This window comes from Brassica rapa, chromosome A01 (assembly GCF_000309985.2).
Source record: "Brassica rapa cultivar Chiifu-401-42 chromosome A01, CAAS_Brap_v3.01, whole genome shotgun sequence".
NCBI classification, from domain to species: Eukaryota; Viridiplantae; Streptophyta; class Magnoliopsida; order Brassicales; family Brassicaceae; genus Brassica; species Brassica rapa.
The window spans coordinates 2,231,459-2,248,444 of NC_024795.2; the positions used below are offsets into that span (position 1 = coordinate 2,231,459).

The window sequence follows — 16,986 nt, forward strand, 5'->3', positions numbered from 1 at the left end:
GGACCAACACCCTTTTGAAAGAGAGGCTCAATTATTTGATGGATTAAATGATAACGAAGTAATTAAAGCGATGATGATGGTGGTATGTATCATCATGCTTTTATCATCATCATCATCATCCCAAGTTGGAAGTCGTGCGTGCGCGTTTGACTTTGACCAGCTAAAAGCTCGAAATGCGCCACGTCATCGTCTCTCTTTCTTTCTTCATTAAATGTCATTTTTTAAATTCACTGTACCAACTCAAACAAGTGGTAAAAAAAAACTCTTTTTCTTCTTTTTTATTCTTTGGAGTATAATTATCATCAATCATAATCTTCCTCTCTCAATCTGAATCCTCCCCGGAGAAAAATCAGTCAACGGTCAGCGATCTCGGAGGAGTTTCAAATCGAGAAATACAGCTGAGATCGAGCTTAGGGGGTTTCTCTTGAAACTAAAAGTCAACGGGTGAATACGCGTCGAGGGAGGGCTCTTTGTCTTTGACTTTTTGGGGGCTTCCTTGTGGTAAGCTCAAATCGAGGACTCCAGATCCTTAATTTGTGGTGGGGGTGTAAAAAGCTTGGATCTTTCTATGATGAGCATCTTCAAATGAAAGTTTAATTTAAGAAGTTGTGAATGGAACGAAGATTGATGAAGATAGCTCGATTCTTTTGGCTGGTTCTGGTTTTCGATTTGGTTCTCAGAACTTCTGGCAACGCCGAAGGTTTGCTTCTTCTTCTCCTTTTTTTAATCTCATAAAGTAGGCATTTTTAATTTAATTGATTCTTCTTTTGGTTAGGTGATGCTCTGAGTGCTCTGAAGAACAGTTTATCCGACCCTAACAAGGTGCTTCAGAGTTGGGATGCTACTCTTGTTACCCCTTGTACTTGGTTTCATGTTACTTGCAATAGTGAGAACAGTGTTACCCGTGTGTGAGTTCTTCTTTCTTTCTTTCTTTTTGTCTCTGCTCAAGAATGGTTCTGCTTTTCGCATCTGTTACTAAGAGTTTATCTTTGCTCAGTGACCTTGGGAATGCCAATCTATCTGGTCAGCTCGTAACGCAGCTTGGCCAGCTCCCAAACTTGCAGTACTTGTAAGTCTTCTCTTCTTAAAAAGACTATATATTTATGCAAACATAGGAGTTTATTCGATATTGAAGAAAGTGTAATGATACAGGGAGCTTTATAGCAATAACATCACTGGGCCAATCCCAGAGCAGCTTGGGAACTTGACGGAACTTGTGAGCTTGGATCTTTACCTGAACAATTTAAGCGGTCCCATCCCATCATCTCTCGGCCGACTGCAGAAACTCCGGTTCTTGTAAGCACAACGTCCTTAAAAAGTTTGATTGCATTATTTGCTCCACTTTCGTCAGTATCAACTCATGCTCTTTTTGCTATTGGTGTTTAGGCGTCTTAATAACAATAGCTTATCTGGAGAAATTCCTAGGTCTTTGACTGCTGTCTTGTCTCTGCAAGTTCTGTAAGTCTCCCGAATTTCTTTGAAATGCTTCTGATTATTGTTTGGACAGAAAAATGATATTAATCTTGAAATGCAGGGATCTCTCAAACACTCGTCTCACTGGAGATATTCCTGTTAATGGTTCCTTTTCACTTTTCACACCTATCAGGTTTTGCTTCTTTCTCCTACTTTCAAATCTTTCTGGACATGTCAGATTGATTTGATTAATTAATTGGAAGTTATATACAGTTTTGCCAACACCAATTTGACTCCCCTTCCCGCTTCTCCGCCTCCTCCCATCTCTCCTACACCGCCATCACCTGCGGGTATTTTTCCTTTTTTGTCTATGCCATGTATCTTATAGGTGGTTTTATCGCTTCTTCCACAACTGTATATAGATAATATATAGCATTGCCAATTTGAGTGGACAGAAAAAGAATTAACAGTCAATGTCCAATGATGAAACATATTTGATACCATATCCTATTATAAAGTCCAAATATATAAAATTCTGTTAGTATAATTATGCTTAATATTTCCCAAAAATGTATTCAACTTATTAAGAAAACAATCAATGCCGATCAGTTATGTATTAAGAAAGGAGTTATTCATATAATACCTGCAGGGAGTAATAGAATCACTGGAGCAATTGCGGGAGGAGTTGCCGCAGGTGCTGCGCTTCTATTTGCTGTTCCAGCCATTGCACTTGCTCTGTGGCGAAGGAAAAAACCACAGGACCACTTCTTCGATGTACCAGGTTAGCGGAAACTTCCCTTTTGCCTGTTTTCTCGTTGACACTTTCTCTGGCTGAAACGTTTGTTTTTATTATTTCGCAGCTGAAGAGGACCCAGAGGTTCATTTAGGACAACTCAAGAGGTTTTCATTACGTGAACTACAAGTTGCTTCGGATAACTTTAGCAACAGGAACATATTGGGTAGAGGTGGTTTTGGTAAAGTTTATAAAGGACGGTTGGCCGATGGCACCCTAGTGGCGGTTAAAAGACTGAAAGAGGAGCGCACCCAAGGTGGAGAGCTGCAGTTCCAGACCGAAGTTGAGATGATCAGTATGGCTGTTCATAGGAACTTACTTCGTCTTCGTGGCTTTTGCATGACTCCAACAGAAAGATTGCTTGTTTATCCCTACATGGCTAATGGAAGTGTTGCCTCCTGTTTAAGAGGTAATCTCTCATCTTGTAGCTTATTAAAGCGTTGATCTGTGAGTAATGTTATATTCTTATTTTCTCCTTAGACCGTCCGGAGTCACAGCCGCCACTTGATTGGCCAAAGAGGCAGCGCATTGCGTTGGGATCGGCAAGGGGGCTTGCGTATTTACATGATCATTGCGACCCAAAGATCATTCATAGAGATGTGAAAGCTGCTAATATATTGTTGGACGAGGACTTTGAAGCCGTGGTCGGTGATTTTGGTCTAGCGAAACTCATGGACTACAAAGACACGCATGTGACAACCGCAGTGCGTGGTACAATTGGTCATATAGCACCTGAGTATCTTTCTACGGGAAAATCATCAGAGAAAACGGATGTGTTTGGTTATGGAGTCATGCTTCTTGAGCTGATTACTGGACAAAGAGCTTTCGACCTTGCTCGCCTCGCCAATGACGATGATGTCATGTTACTAGACTGGGTAAGCTTCACACGTGTATAGTCCATGATGTGTGTTGCTTCTTTTTGTATTAATTTGTTTTGGTACCATTCAACAGGTGAAAGGGTTGTTGAAAGAGAAGAAGTTGGAAGCGCTAGTAGATGTGGATCTTCAGGGTAATTATATAGACGAGGAAGTGGAGCAGCTGATACAAGTGGCTCTGCTCTGCACTCAGAGCTCACCGATGGAGAGACCCAAAATGTCTGAAGTTGTGAGAATGCTTGAAGGAGATGGTTTAGCTGAGAGATGGGAAGAGTGGCAAAAGGAGGAAATGTTCAGACAAGATTTCAGTTACCAAAACTATAACCAACCGAACACTGCCTGGCTCATAGGAGATTCCACTTCCCACATCGAAAACGATTACCCCTCGGGTCCAAGATAAGATTTGTTGTAACACTAATGCTTTTATCTGTCCTTGGTTTTCTACTTCTTATTCTGTATTTATTAAGGGTTTTAGTTTCTGCTGCTCCATATTATTGGTTCTTAAGTGAGTACATGCATGAGAAAAATCAGAATTGGGGTTTGTAAGTTTTATATGAAAAGGGGTTTGAATGTTCTTGATAAAAACTAAAACTCAAAACATTACTTTAAAAGTTAATTCTTGAGGATTGTTTGTAAGTTTTATATCATGTTTTAGACATCTTTAGGCATGTTCTATGTTGTCTTTATATGCGGATAATGCTCAAGTGAAAAAAAAAAACAAAAATAGAATGTTGTCTTGGATAGAGAGAAAGATCATATCTGTTAAATACATAGATGAAGGTCACACACTGTGATGATATCTGAAACCCACAAACAATAAGTATACAACTACATATTATGATAAGATTACACCAATTATATTACATGGTAGCACAAGAGATTCATCATGAATCATATGAGAGAGTAGAGATATAACCAAAGGTTGGAGCATTAATACAAAAATCATTAATGCATTTTGGCATATATGCTTAGTTAAGACTGCGACAATTTTGACGGACTTCACCTTGAGAACCAATTTTAACATTAAGGTTGCTCATTTTCTGCATGGCTTGTTGGAAATGAAAGAAAAACATAGCTTGGTTAAAGGCATAGCCATTAACAAGATTCCTGGTCATTGGTGAGTTGAATAAGGTTTGGTCCGAGAAGAGGACTCCTGATTTCCTCTGAAGCGCATTGAAGTAAGCATTGTCGAAATCGTTACGCGTTGCATCAAATGGTTGCTCTGTGTTGTCACCGGCACTGCAAGTTCTAGAAAGAGTTTTTGCAAAAGAGGAGTCCATGGTAGAGTCTGGGGTGGTAAGTCTATCCTTGAAGGATGAGCATCGTGCAACTCCAAGGGTATGTGCTCCTATACATGATTCCACAAATTAAGTTACAACCAAATAAATTAATTTATGGCCTTTGGATTCTTGATAAACATTTGATATTTGTTTGGATTTCATTCCAAGTGAATGTAGAGTATCTTAATATTACAATATTTTATAAAATAGTAAAATCTTATATTATAGATTTTATTTTTATTTTCCAGCCACCAAAATTATTCAACTCTAAAAAGTAAAAACACCACAAACCTAGTTTTATACTAAGGTTACATTTAGAAATTAAATATATAAATTCAACTTTTAACTATTTAAAAAAAAACAATAAAGCATGGTCATCTAAATCAAACAATTAATTGAGTTACAAAATATATTAGTTGAAGTTCAAATCCAATCAAATTCAATTCTTATATTTAAAAATTTTTAGATAAGAAAATCTTAAGCTTATAACTATTTTAATGAACTATTTCTATGTGAATTCCATTTTTTTTACTTGAACTACTAGCTTTCTTTCTTTATGGTGTTGCTCAAAGTGTGTAGTAAGTAAAAACTTACCGGAGAGAGCAACAACATCCCGCACACTGAAGCCACGTTGGCCAAAAGTCTGAATGAGTTGAGAGGCATTGAGAAAAGGTGAAGGAAGATTTCTTGTATCTTCTATCTTTGATCTTTTACCATCAAATCTTCCATTTGCTATTTGATAATATGGACCACCAGCCTAATTAATAAACAAAAAGCCAATTACCAACTCTAATAGTTATAAATATCATTCAGTATATAATATACAATCACAAATGATCAGCTTGCTTACCCAAAAGACAGCATCTCTAGCAGCCATGGCTATAATATCAGCGCAAGATACAACTCCTGGACATGTATTCTCTATTTCCGCTTTTGCATCATCTACGATCTCGTAGCCACGTAGACTCAGGTTCGCAGGTGAATCTTTTTCAGCAGTGTTGTCTTTTGTTGAATCCAGCAGAATCGACGCGTCACATCCCTTAATATATGACAAAAACAAACATTAGGGTTCTTCTACGTACTTAGAAACACACAATTAAACTTTACCTCAATGAAACAGTCGTGGAAGAGCATACGGATAAGCCCTGCGGCTAAAGTGGGATCAGCTCGAAGAGCATTGTCAACACTATTCTGCACAATCTGTTCTGCCATAGGACAGCTCATCATGTAGTAACCCATACTTAACCCCCTCACGTTATAAGGAAGCCCAATAATTGCATGCACCAGCATAATCACTCTCAATAAATTCACACTAACCATCTTATTATTTTTCATCTCTCTAGTGGTGTGTATTTTGTTTTAAGCTATTTTAAAGTATGCTATTAAGTTTACAAGCTAGTGTATATGTCGCTTATATATAGTACTCGCACTTAGTCACGGCTTCATGATATTGGAGTGGTTGAAACATTGGAACATATAAAACCAAATTAGATAATAATTGTGTATTGGACCATTGGCCCCATGATGGGATATAGTGGTCTATGGTGGCTTCCCGTTTACTCTTATCAAAGTGAATTACTCATCTTATTTTATTCGTAATGGCTGACCTAATTTGCATGTTATTGCATGAAAAAGTGGCACGTTGTTTTGACACATAAAACCATTTCTTCCTTTGCCAAAACTTGACTTCGCTTTGTCCACAAATTGTATTGGTATTAATAACTTAATACCAAATGTACCTCATGCTTAATATACCTGACCACAAGTTGTTATTAAAATACAAAAACTTGTTTTTTTTTTATTTTATTTTGAAGATGAATGTGTATTTCACTACAAATCATATTTATATTAACTAAAATATACAAAATCTTAATTAAGCAACGAGTTTTGATGGCAAAGGAACTAAAACTTAAACATGCTGATTCGAGAAGCCTCGAACGGCAAAAACTTAAACATAGTGATATGATAAACTCAGACCAAAATTAGCCACAAAAAGATTATATTCCATTGGTTTCTATAAGATATGATTCTTATAATTTTATGGAGTTATGGGAGTTTGACACTATAAATTAGCATTAGTAGACTTCTCTAGAATTAACGTTGATCTTGTAGACATGATCAAGATAACTAATACATATAGCTATCTAGAAGGATCCAATTTTTAGAACTTACATTTCGTTTTGAAATGTAGAGAATTTGACTATCCATCAGTGGTGAATAAGATAATGGTGAGTTGATTAGTGACTATAGTAGTTAATACAGATGCATGTATGATTGAAGAGAACTCAGAGATATAAAAGTCAAACAAGACATGTAGCTGGCTTCCATTAGCCCGAGACATCCATAGAAATGGACAAGAGAGTTTGGTATTGTTAATGTAATCGCATGCCAATTTTCACTTTTAATAACCTCAGTGCTTTCAACGCGGATTGTCTAGTGCTACTGCTACATTGTTCCACTTCCTTATCCGGTTAGGACAAGAACAGTTGATCCGAGAAGTGTTTTTATCTTTTTTTTTGTTAAATCTGGAAATTGTTTTTGACGTAATATACTCTTCTACAGAGCTGGGTCTACATTGGAGATGAACTTTATTTTTTTACACTTTTCCTCATTATTTTTCTAACTTTGGCCATTGTGTTTTGTCAACTAGTTAGTCTATGTTAGATGACTACCATATTATCATTGTGTTTTGGAAAACACTTTAAATTTTGCTTAGTTTCCATATGATTGATTTTCTTATAAATTGTAGTTCAGTTGATATAAGATGTTATACACTTGGAACTTAAATGTTTATTTTACTTCCTTGAATATTTTTGCTGCATGTAAGGTATACAAATGCAATAAAATGAGATATAATACTTGTGTTTTTTTACTAGAGAATACAAGAACACCTGATCTGACTGATATGGTTCCTAACGTCTTTGTGTTTTTGTTTTTATGTTTCTGAGCTATCTTTGGTTGATATAATAAACTCAGATCTCTATTTCATGAGATTTCTCAATGGGATTGGACAATGCTGATCCTTCCCACAGCTCCGCAAGATCCTTTCTCCGCCATGACATGAAGATCACTGGTCCTAACGTAGATGGTACCTATATATATAAAAGAGAAATCACAATCACATTATATTTCACACTGATCGGGGCTCATGAATATAAAAAAACTGGAATGAATCAACAGTTTTGGTTTAAGGAAAACAAGTACCAGATAAAGCAGAGCTGGCTGAGGTGAGTGGGTCAAGACACCTGCAGCTAGAGCCGAGACCAAGCCAATGGCGTACCCGGGAAGTGCATACCATATGTACTTGTGCCCCTTGCAAGATTTTAGATCAACAAGATTCACCACATCTCTACTTTTTCTATGGTCAAAGCAGAGGATCAAAGCCAAAAGCATTGCAGGAATAGCCTGAAAAAAACAAAAACAACATTTCATTCAATTAGTGAAACATGGGAAGAAACAATCTTAAACTATAACAACAAGGGTTTTGATCTGTTACCATGTCACCAAGACCAAGCATCATGAACTCTGAGGCACTCACACCAGGCACCACACCGCCCAATAGGTTCCTCGGAAACACTATTTTAACAGGCAGCTCCAGTTTCTTTGTGATCAATTCCAGTCCAGGAAGATTCAAACTGTTGGCTACTGTATGAACCGGGTTCGACGCTTGCTGAGTCGCCACAGTCACCATAACATTAGCACCAAAGAATCTCTCAGAGAAGAAGACCCAGAAGATGTCATACACAAAGAGACACAGTAGCAGCATAGCACATATCTTGATATTAGGAAGACGAACATGGCTGACGAACGCAATACAGATAGAGATCCCAAGCAGGTTGTTCAACACCCAATGACCAGAGACAAGCCACGCTATAACAGTCACGGCACAAGCCACAAGAAGCAGTCCCTGCATTCTAGTAAACGATTTAGAGCAGCAGCGTGAGAGGAAAGGATCAGAGAGACCGAGCTGGGACTTGATGTACAACGCATACGGTGAGAGCCAAAAGAAGAGAGATGAGACCGAGGCGATGGCTGTGAAGGCGGTGAGGAGCTGAGAGACGGAAGAGAAGAGATAAAACATGAGGAGCAAACTGCAAGAGCTCATGACTGGGATCATCAAGGCCTGAGAGGTGTCTAGTGTAATGGATGCTTCGGAGAAGTCACGGTTTCTCTCCATCTCTTTGCCGTAGTTAAGTGCACGGAAGGCAGATGCAAATGTGACGGTTACAGCTGTGAGCATGAGAGCGGATGGAGCAGGTTCTAGCAGATACAAAAGAGTCCATAGAGTCTCCATGTGAACCTGCTAAAGATCAAATCACACAAGAAACAAACAAAAGAAAGCTTCAGTTTTAAGAGTTTTACAGAACATGTCTGTCACAAATTCAGACATCAAGCTCAATTTGGGTTCTATACAAGTCAAATTGGTTTTCTAATTTTCTAAGAAGGATGCGCGGTGTTTGATTCTTTGTAAACTACGCGTGGTTTTCCAGTTTTCTAAGAGGGATGTGAGGAGTTTGTTTCTTTGTCTTAACTTTTTGGTCTTAAACAGTTTTTTGAAAGTTGATTTTGAACATTAGTTATCTATCATTTCTTTCCGAGGCTATACTTACATCATTCATCATGCAAATTGTCCATTATAGTATCTAGTGTCTGACCCAAAAATCAAGTATCTAATGTAATATTTTTGATTATCAATATGCTTTAAGCCCACAATTATCATAATTCGAAATTCAGATAACTAATTGACTATAAAACTATGCATTGTTTATAACTAAAATGGAATACATCACTGTCTTTAATTATAAACAATGCATAGTTTACAATTAATTATCTGATTTTTGGCTTATGATAAGTGTGCCCTTAAAACATATTGATAATCAAAAAGAGGTTACATTAGATACAAAAATCAAACACGGGCAATTTGCATGATAAATGCAGTAAGTAGAGACAACTAATGTTCAAAATCAAATCAACTTCCAAAAAAAGGTTTTAAGACCAAAATATTATACAAAGAAACAAACGCCTAGCATTGCTCTTAGAAAATTGTAAAACCACGCGTAGTTTTCAGACATCAAGCTCAATTTGGGTTCTATACGATTCAAAGCAAATCACGAATTGGTTTATAAGCAGGTAAACAAAAAGATTTGACATTTTAGGAAACTAAGCAATCCATAAATGAAATAAAGTTCGTATTTTGCAATGGTGGGGTTTGTTCAAAGAGACAAAAACTAGGTTGGAGACTAGGGGTGGGCGTTCGGGTACCCGTTCGGGTTCGGGTCGGGTATTTCGGATTTTCGGGTATTTCGGTATAGAGGTGTAGAACCCGTTCGGGTATTTTTGTAGTTCGGGTCGGGTTCGGATATTTTTAGTTCGGATTCGGTTATTTCGGATCGGGTTCGGATATTTAGATTTTGAAAAAAAAAATTAAAATTTTCATTTCTCAAGTTTCTTGTATTTAAAAATATAACTTTCAGTTAACTAATTTTTATTTCTAATAGATTGAATGGTTAATAGATTTGGACATAACATTTTAAAACTAAAAAGACACTAATTTAGTTATTTTTTAAAAATTTTGGATGTATCTTTTTGTTAATTTTTGAAATAAAAAATTTGACATGCATTTTAAGTGAATAACAAATCATTTTTTTCCGTAATTGTATGTATATCATATGAACTTAAAGTATGTGTAGTATCAATATAAATATTTTATATAAAATGAGAGATATAAACTAGAAATATAAGGTTAATTATACATATGTTCGGTTATCTTCGGATATCCATTCGGGTTCGGGTATTACCCGTTCGGGTTCGGGTATCCAATCTCTCCTTATTCAATACCCGTTCGGGTATTTTGTTACTTCGGTTCGGATTTCGGTTCGGGTTTTTCGGATCGGGTTCGGGTGCCACTTCGGATATCGGGTAAAGTGCCCACCCCTATTGGAGACCTTGTAGTAATCAAGCAATGTCTCAGTTCAAAAGAGAGTGAGACGCAGATTGCAGAAATTAAATCGAGAGGAAAATATCAAAATAGAATGAGAAAGCAGAAGATTGTTCTCACCTGAGAGACCTTAAACGCGTTGTTGAATCCCTTAAAAAGGCTTCAATGGAGTGAATTGGGATCTCATCTACGTTTCACATGCGTTGGAGAAGAAGAAACGAAAAGATATTTGGAATTCATTAATAATCTAATTAGCTAACGTATTATTTACACTGTCACAACGTATTATGATTAATTTTGTCCAAAAAGAAAACGTATTATGATTAATTAGCTACTATTAGTCCCCAAAACAAAAACAAAGGTTAGACTATTATTTTATTTTATTTTCTCAACAGACTATTATTTAATTTCACTATATTAACTTGTTAATTTTAGGATTGGAACTTTTTAACCGGAACGTTTACCCGAACCGGATCTGATCAAACTTGAATCCAGGTAGCCTACGCTAATGGTCGAGTATATAATCAGTAATTATTTTATTTGGTAAATATATATATGATTTACATGATAAACGGGTATCCAAAACCGATGCGAAACTGGTGGTATCCGATCCGAAATTCGAACCGAAATTTACCAAATATCTATTGGATAAAGAATTCATTTATTCAAAAGATCCGGATCCGATTGGATCTTAACCGAACCCGAACCGAATATCTTAAGTCCAGGCCTAGTTAACTTCCTGATATCTTTTTTTCTTTAAAAAAAAATCAAATAAGCCCAATTAACGGGCTCTACCGGTCTGTTTACTGGGTGTAGCCGGTTATCTCCAATCTAAGTGGTTAAAGGGGAACACAACGTCTAACCCTAATTTTTCAAATTTCGAATTTTACGCTCGTCTCCTCCTCCTTCTTCTTCTACCACTACACTTTCCCACCTTCAATTTGAATCTCATTTGCCGTTATTTCCAGATTCTCTCTCATTTAGAGTTTCTTCGAGATGGGAGCAGCTCACAGTCAAGAAGATCTCGAGATCTGCACATCAGACGAGGAAGAATACGAAGAGTACGAAGAACGAAGAGACGGCCAAGAAGAATCAAACGACGAAGACAAGTTCGAGGACTCTAGAGACGATACGTTAGCTCCATCTCCCTCCTCCGGTGGTCGTCGCCGTCCTAAACCTCCTTCGTCGTCACTCGACGACGTCGACGCAAAGCTCAAATCCCTGAAGCTGAAGTACACACCTCCTCCGTCTACGGAGAACTCAGCTCGCCTCTTCCGTTACATCAACGGCAACACTCCCAAAGCGAAATGGATCACTGCTGAGAAGTTCGCCGCTTACTCCTTCGTGAAAACCTCTCAAGTAAACGAGGATGAAGAAGACGACGACGAGAATCAAGATTCGGAGAATGAATGGTGGGTGTTGAAGGTAGGAAGCAAGATCCGAGAGAAGGTATCGGAGGAGATGCAATTGAAAGCTTATAAAGACCAGCGCCGAGTTGATTTCGTCGCTAAAGGTGTCTGGGCGTTGAAATTCGCCGGCACCGAGGACTTCGCCGATTACGTAAACAGCTATAACAACTGCTTGTTTGAGAACAATCACGGCGTTGAGTTGAACGACGCTAGCAAGGCCAAGATCTTCGGGAAAGATTTTATCGGGTGGGCGAATCCGGAAGCTGCTGATGATTCAATGTGGGAAGACGCTGATGACATTTTGCTTAAGAGTCCACAGTCCGCGACTCCGTTGAGAGATAGTCAGGATTTGACTGAAGCTTTTGAGGAAGCTACGAGTGAAGGGATACATAGCTTAGCTCTCGGTGCGTTGGATAATAGCTTCCTCGTGGGGGATTCTGGTATTCAGGTGTTCAAGAACATGAGGCAAGGGATTCAAGGGAAAGGTGTCTGTGTTAACTTCGAGGGTGGTGGGTTTGGTAAAGCTCACTCTGCGCCTAGGAAGGCTCTTTTAATGAGAGCTGAAACTAACATGCTGCTCATGAGTCCCATGAGTCAGAACCGAGGGATCCACCAGCTTGATATTGAGACAGGGAAGGTTATATCTGAGTGGAAGTTTGAGAAAGATGGAGTTGATATCTCTATGAGTGATATCACTAACGATGGTAAAGGTGCTCAATTGGACCCGTCTGCGTCGACCTTTCTCGGTTTGGATAACAATAGGCTTTGCAGGTGGGATATGCGTGACAGGTACGGGATGGTTCAGGATCTTGCTGCTGCCAGTGCCCCGGTTTTGAATTGGGCGCAGGGGCATCAGTTTTCTAGAGGGACTAACTTCCAGTGCTTTGCAACGACCGGTGATGGATCTATTGTGGTTGGCTCTCTTGATGGGAAGATTAGGCTTTACTCGAGTAATACTATGAGGCAGGCGAAGACTGCTTTCCCTGGACTTGGTGCGCCTGTGACTCATGTGGATGCTACTTTCGATGGGAAATGGATTGTTGGTACGACTGATACGTATCTGATTGTTATCTGTACCCTTTTCACTGACAAGGCTGGTAAAACAAAGACTGGCTTTGAGGGTCGCATGGGGAATAAGATAGCTGCGCCGAGGTTGCTAAAGCTAAGACCTCTCGACGCACATTTAGCTGGAGCGAACAATAAGTTCCGCAATGCTCAGTTTTCTTGGGTAAGCAAAACTCTAGCTGCTGTCTATATTCGTGCTCCCAAAGTGATATTCTTGCTCCAGACAAACCGCATCATTCTCTGTATGTTTTGTTCATAGTAGAGTGCATATAGTCTTTTAAAATCCTTAACATGAACCTTTGCCTGTGCAATAAAAGTTGTCTTGTCTTGTTCAGTTTGTCCCACAGTTTCTACTTTACAAGTTATAGTGTTCCTCTATTGCCTGGTGTTTCTTTTTGGTAATCGATCTTAAGTGTATCGTTTGTGGTAAATTTTGATATGTATAGGTCACTGAGGATGGGAAACAAGAGCGTCACGTGGTGGCAACTGTTGGCAAATTCAGTGTGATATGGAACTTTCAGCAAGTGAAGAACGGATCTCATGAATGCTACCATGACCAAGAAGGCCTGAAGAAATGCTACTGCTACAAGATAGTCCTGCGAAACGAATCCATTGTCGACAGCCGCTTCATGAATGACAACTTTGCAATCTCTGGTTCACCTGAAGCGCCTCTGGTCATTGCAACTCCCATGAAAGTCAGCTCTTTCAGCTTATCCAGCAAACGATGAAACAAGCAAGTGATGGACCTTAAGTCTATATAATTCGAATCCGAGTATGTTTGTAACCATGTTAAACTCTTGTTTTCTCGTTCTTAGTACGCTGTTAGATTTAAAACACAAAACATCCCAGATGTTGCTAATCTACTTTGGTGTGACATTGACTCTTAGGTTGGTTATATTATCTGTTTTCATTTGAAAGAAGCTAGAAGGTTAGCACGAAGAAAGCTTATCCAGTTCCTTCAACATAACATGTCTATGTTCTTGGTAAAAAAATCTGGTAATTAGTGCTTAACTCTTCTTTTACATTAATAAAAAAATTTACATAATCAACTTGTTCATATCAAACTCACTTATTTGACTTCTTCTTCATCATGAACATTAAAAATCTTGGGAAGAGTTTCTTCTTTTTCTTTCCAGGAACTGCTTGTGGGGTTGTGTTTGTTTCAGTTCCAGTAGACTCTGTTTCTTTCTCCTTAGACTCTTCTCCATGACTTTTCTCTGTGTTCACTTCATCGTCATCATTCTTTCTCTTTACGTCATGTTCTTCCCTCCATTTTCTCAGTTCTTGTTCTACACTTAACTTCCCTTCTTTAGCCTTCTCAGCCTTTTCAATCGCTTCTGCTAACGCTTTCTTTCTCGAATCCATCTCTTTGTTCACTTCCTCCAACTTCTCCAAGTTCCTCTTCTCTGTTTCTTTAGCTTCCTCAATCTCACAAACCGCCGCTGCAACCTTTGCGTTGGCTGCTTCTTCAGCCTCGTGAGCACGCTTGCTAAGCTCATAGTACTCATCCAGCGTCAGCGTCACACTCCTCGGAGAATCAACGTTGTTTTCCTTCAAAGCAGACTCGCTCTCTTGCAAGGCCTTGATGGTGGCTAACGCCAATCTCTCCGAAGCTTTAGAAGCTTCGATTTCTTTCTGAGCTGCGACTAATCTGCTCTCCACTGTCCTTGCTCCAGCCTTTGCCTTCTCCGCTTCTTCTCGAGACTTTTTCAGCTCTTCGCGAGCGAGTTCAGCTAATGACTTCGCTTCATCAGCCTCTTGAGCTGCTTGGTGTAGCTGCTTTGGCAGCTCCACCGTCTCCTCTCTCGCTTCTTTTGCCTTAGACTCAACTAGAGCTATCTCGACCCTGGTTATGTCTATCTCAGCATCTAGAGACTCAACCGCTATAGACGCCATCCCTTCTCGTTTCTTAATCGAGTCAAGAGCTGATCTCTCTTTCTCAAGCTCCATTCTCAAGGAAGATGATGCAACCTTCAAGCATTTCACTTCGGAACTCGCTTTCTCTATGTTCGCATTGACTTCTTCTAGCTCCTTCTTTGCAGAAGCAACAGCTGTTTGCACATCTGCGTGAGACTTCTCCTTGGATGATTCGTTATAATCTTCAAGTTCTTTCTTCAAATCAAGAAGCAGCGCTGAAGCAAAGTCAAGCTTCGCTTTCAGCTCTTTCGTTGAAACTATATGGTGCTTGAGTTTCTGAAGCTCTTCCTCCGCTTGCTTCAGCTCCTTCTCCCACCTGTGAGTCTCCTGATCACGCGAGACGACCGCTCCGATCTTATGCTCTTCAGCTTCCAAATGAGAAGAGTGTGCACACTCCAACGACTCCTTTGAAGCTATCAGCTCTATAGTCAGTTCGTCAACTTTCCTCTCAACTTCTTTAGAAGCCTTAACTGCTTCCTCCGCTTCCTTCACAGCCTCCTCTTTCTCTTTCACCAAAGCATCATACTCATTTTCAAGAGCTTGCAACTCTTCCTTGACGGATTCTAGTTCCGAGATTGCAGATGTGTGTCTGGCTTGAGCCACTTCGAGCTGTGCTTTGGTTGCAACGCTGGCTTCGCCAGCTATTCCTTGTTCCATCTCCTCAACTCTCATCTTTGCAAGGTCTGAGTCTTGCTTTGCTTGTTTCTCTTCTGTCTCCGCCTTGTCAAGATTAAGCTTCAGCTCTTCAATGAGCCTCTTTGTGTTCTCTAACTCCTCAACGGCTAGAAACTTTGACATCTCAACGGTTTCTGATTTTTTCTTGTACTCAGGGATCTGCTCTTCCAACTTTTCAAGTTCTTGTTCCACAAACTTGCGTCTCTGCAATGAAAAAAGAAAGTGAGCACAAGTCACAATGCAAAGATACACACAAGGAGCATTACCTCTAGTACTTCCATTCTATGTGCTTTCCAGTCTGTGATTCCTCCAAATTTTGAGACAGCTTCTTTAACAGATTCAAAAGGAGATGCTGTGTCAATGGAGTGTCTGTAAGAATTGGGTGTTCCGTTGCTCAAAGGTGATGATGATGCTCCAAATCTTGGAGACAAGAGTGCTCTTGGAGATCCAAGGCTTCTTAGGGAAGAAAGAGATCTTGAAGGCACTCTTGGTGCACCCACTGCTCCATTCTTAATCTTCACTCTAGGCAGAACAATCTCAGAAACATAATCTTGTGCTTCTTCTGCTTGGCTGCTTGATAAACCGGAGGGCAAAAAAGTGTCATCCATATAAATTTTCTCATTTTCAGTTGAATCTTCATTTGATTCAGATTGTTGTTCATTTGCTTCATCTGCTTGAGGCTGCTGCAACTCAGGCTCTGTGATTCCAACGTCGCCGCTATCATTAGGTTCTTCTGGAGGAGGAGGAGGAGGAGGAGATACTGCTTCTGGTAATTTCAAATCTTCCATTGGAGGAAGCTTAACAAAGGCAAACGTTAAAAGAAAGAAATCAACAAAAAGAAACTTACAAGAGAAAAAGAATGAAGAAAGTAGAGGAGAGGAGAGAAATCAATGAAGTTTCCGGTTAATAAGTTTTTTTATTAGACAAGTAACAAGAGGTAGACAAATCAAAAGTCTATAATTAGAAAAGAGATAATCCTGGAAACAAAATGGTTGATGAACCTCTCTTTCCCTCAATAATTTTCGCTTTCTTCTTCTTCTTATGATTCCTATTTTTCATTATGTATTCATTTCAGAATTGTAATGTGATGTTTTTAATAACATACTACCGGATATAGACATTTGTCCCTAACTAACCTTAACCATATGCTCTGTTGTATCTCTCTGTCGCATACAACCTGACTGTGGTCACAACTCATTGTCAGAACCAGGAGACAAAAATTTGGTCGACACAACAAAAAAAGATGTCATGTCCATAGATAGCTTTTTCATTCCTAAACTTTTTTACCGGTGGTGGCAATGGTTTCAAGCTCACTAAACCCATCATCATCATCATCATCATCATCTTGTTCTTCATCTTTCCCACTTTCCACCAGTTTCTCTTTCCTTGCGAGGCAGTGACCCTGGTTTGTTCAACTCTTTCTCTTCTGATACCTGCTTTATATCAATCTATCTCCACTATTTCTCCTGCACATTCACATCACCATACAGGGGGTATTACAACATGCGTTCAAAAATATATAAGCAAAAGCAAGGATACAGCAAATATTTATTTAGTTAGACTAGAAAAAGGGATTTTGGTGAACAATCTAGAATCTTTAGAAAACTGAAAAATAAATGAA

The 16,986-nt window shown here is 39.0% G+C and overlaps 5 protein-coding genes across 6 annotated transcripts; 2 read left to right on the plus strand and 3 right to left on the minus strand.

Moving 5' to 3' along the window:
* The first annotated feature begins 302 nt into the window (after positions 1-302).
* Positions 303-3,721, plus strand: LRRII5 (BRASSINOSTEROID INSENSITIVE 1-associated receptor kinase 1). The gene is made up of 11 exons (XM_009124424.3): positions 303-700; positions 776-908; positions 998-1,069; positions 1,153-1,296; positions 1,387-1,458; positions 1,535-1,606; positions 1,687-1,763; positions 2,063-2,194; positions 2,274-2,615; positions 2,687-3,081; positions 3,158-3,721. Exons 1-11 carry the CDS (start codon positions 613-615, stop codon positions 3,479-3,481), a joined length of 1,851 nt encoding a protein of 616 aa, XP_009122672.2. The 5' UTR covers positions 303-612; the 3' UTR covers positions 3,482-3,721.
* An 82-nt stretch (positions 3,722-3,803) lies between these two features.
* Positions 3,804-6,891, minus strand: LOC103847421 (peroxidase 47). The gene is made up of 4 exons (XM_009124536.3): positions 5,469-6,891; positions 5,212-5,400; positions 4,956-5,118; positions 3,804-4,429 (listed from the first exon to the last, which is right to left on the minus strand). Exons 1-4 carry the CDS (start codon positions 5,694-5,696, stop codon positions 4,050-4,052), a joined length of 960 nt encoding a protein of 319 aa, XP_009122784.1. The 5' UTR covers positions 5,697-6,891; the 3' UTR covers positions 3,804-4,049.
* A 245-nt stretch (positions 6,892-7,136) lies between these two features.
* On the minus strand, positions 7,137-10,600 carry LOC103847516 (signal peptide peptidase-like 1). 2 transcript variants are annotated; one of them, XM_009124692.2, is made up of 4 exons: positions 10,420-10,600; positions 7,858-8,661; positions 7,566-7,766; positions 7,137-7,453 (listed from the first exon to the last, which is right to left on the minus strand). In XM_009124692.2, exons 2-4 carry the CDS (start codon positions 8,653-8,655, stop codon positions 7,334-7,336), a joined length of 1,119 nt encoding a protein of 372 aa, XP_009122940.2. In that variant the 5' UTR covers positions 8,656-8,661; positions 10,420-10,600; the 3' UTR covers positions 7,137-7,333. The 2 variants fall into 2 exon arrangements, with proteins under 2 accessions (XP_009122940.2, XP_009122889.2); XM_009124641.2 differs by having other exon boundaries at positions 7,858-8,664; positions 10,420-10,573.
* A 427-nt stretch (positions 10,601-11,027) lies between these two features.
* LOC103847799 (protein CYPRO4) lies at positions 11,028-13,693 on the plus strand. Its single transcript, XM_009124886.2, has 2 exons — positions 11,028-12,936; positions 13,220-13,693. The coding sequence occupies exons 1-2, from the start codon at positions 11,296-11,298 to the stop codon at positions 13,499-13,501; spliced, it is 1,923 nt and encodes a 640-aa protein (XP_009123134.1). The 5' UTR covers positions 11,028-11,295; the 3' UTR covers positions 13,502-13,693.
* An 80-nt stretch (positions 13,694-13,773) lies between these two features.
* LOC103847656 (protein WEAK CHLOROPLAST MOVEMENT UNDER BLUE LIGHT-like 1) lies at positions 13,774-16,729 on the minus strand. Its single transcript, XM_033292567.1, has 2 exons — positions 15,632-16,729; positions 13,774-15,569 (listed from the first exon to the last, which is right to left on the minus strand). The coding sequence occupies exons 1-2, from the start codon at positions 16,151-16,153 to the stop codon at positions 13,839-13,841; spliced, it is 2,253 nt and encodes a 750-aa protein (XP_033148458.1). The 5' UTR covers positions 16,154-16,729; the 3' UTR covers positions 13,774-13,838.
* Between the last annotated feature and the right edge of the window lie 257 nt (positions 16,730-16,986).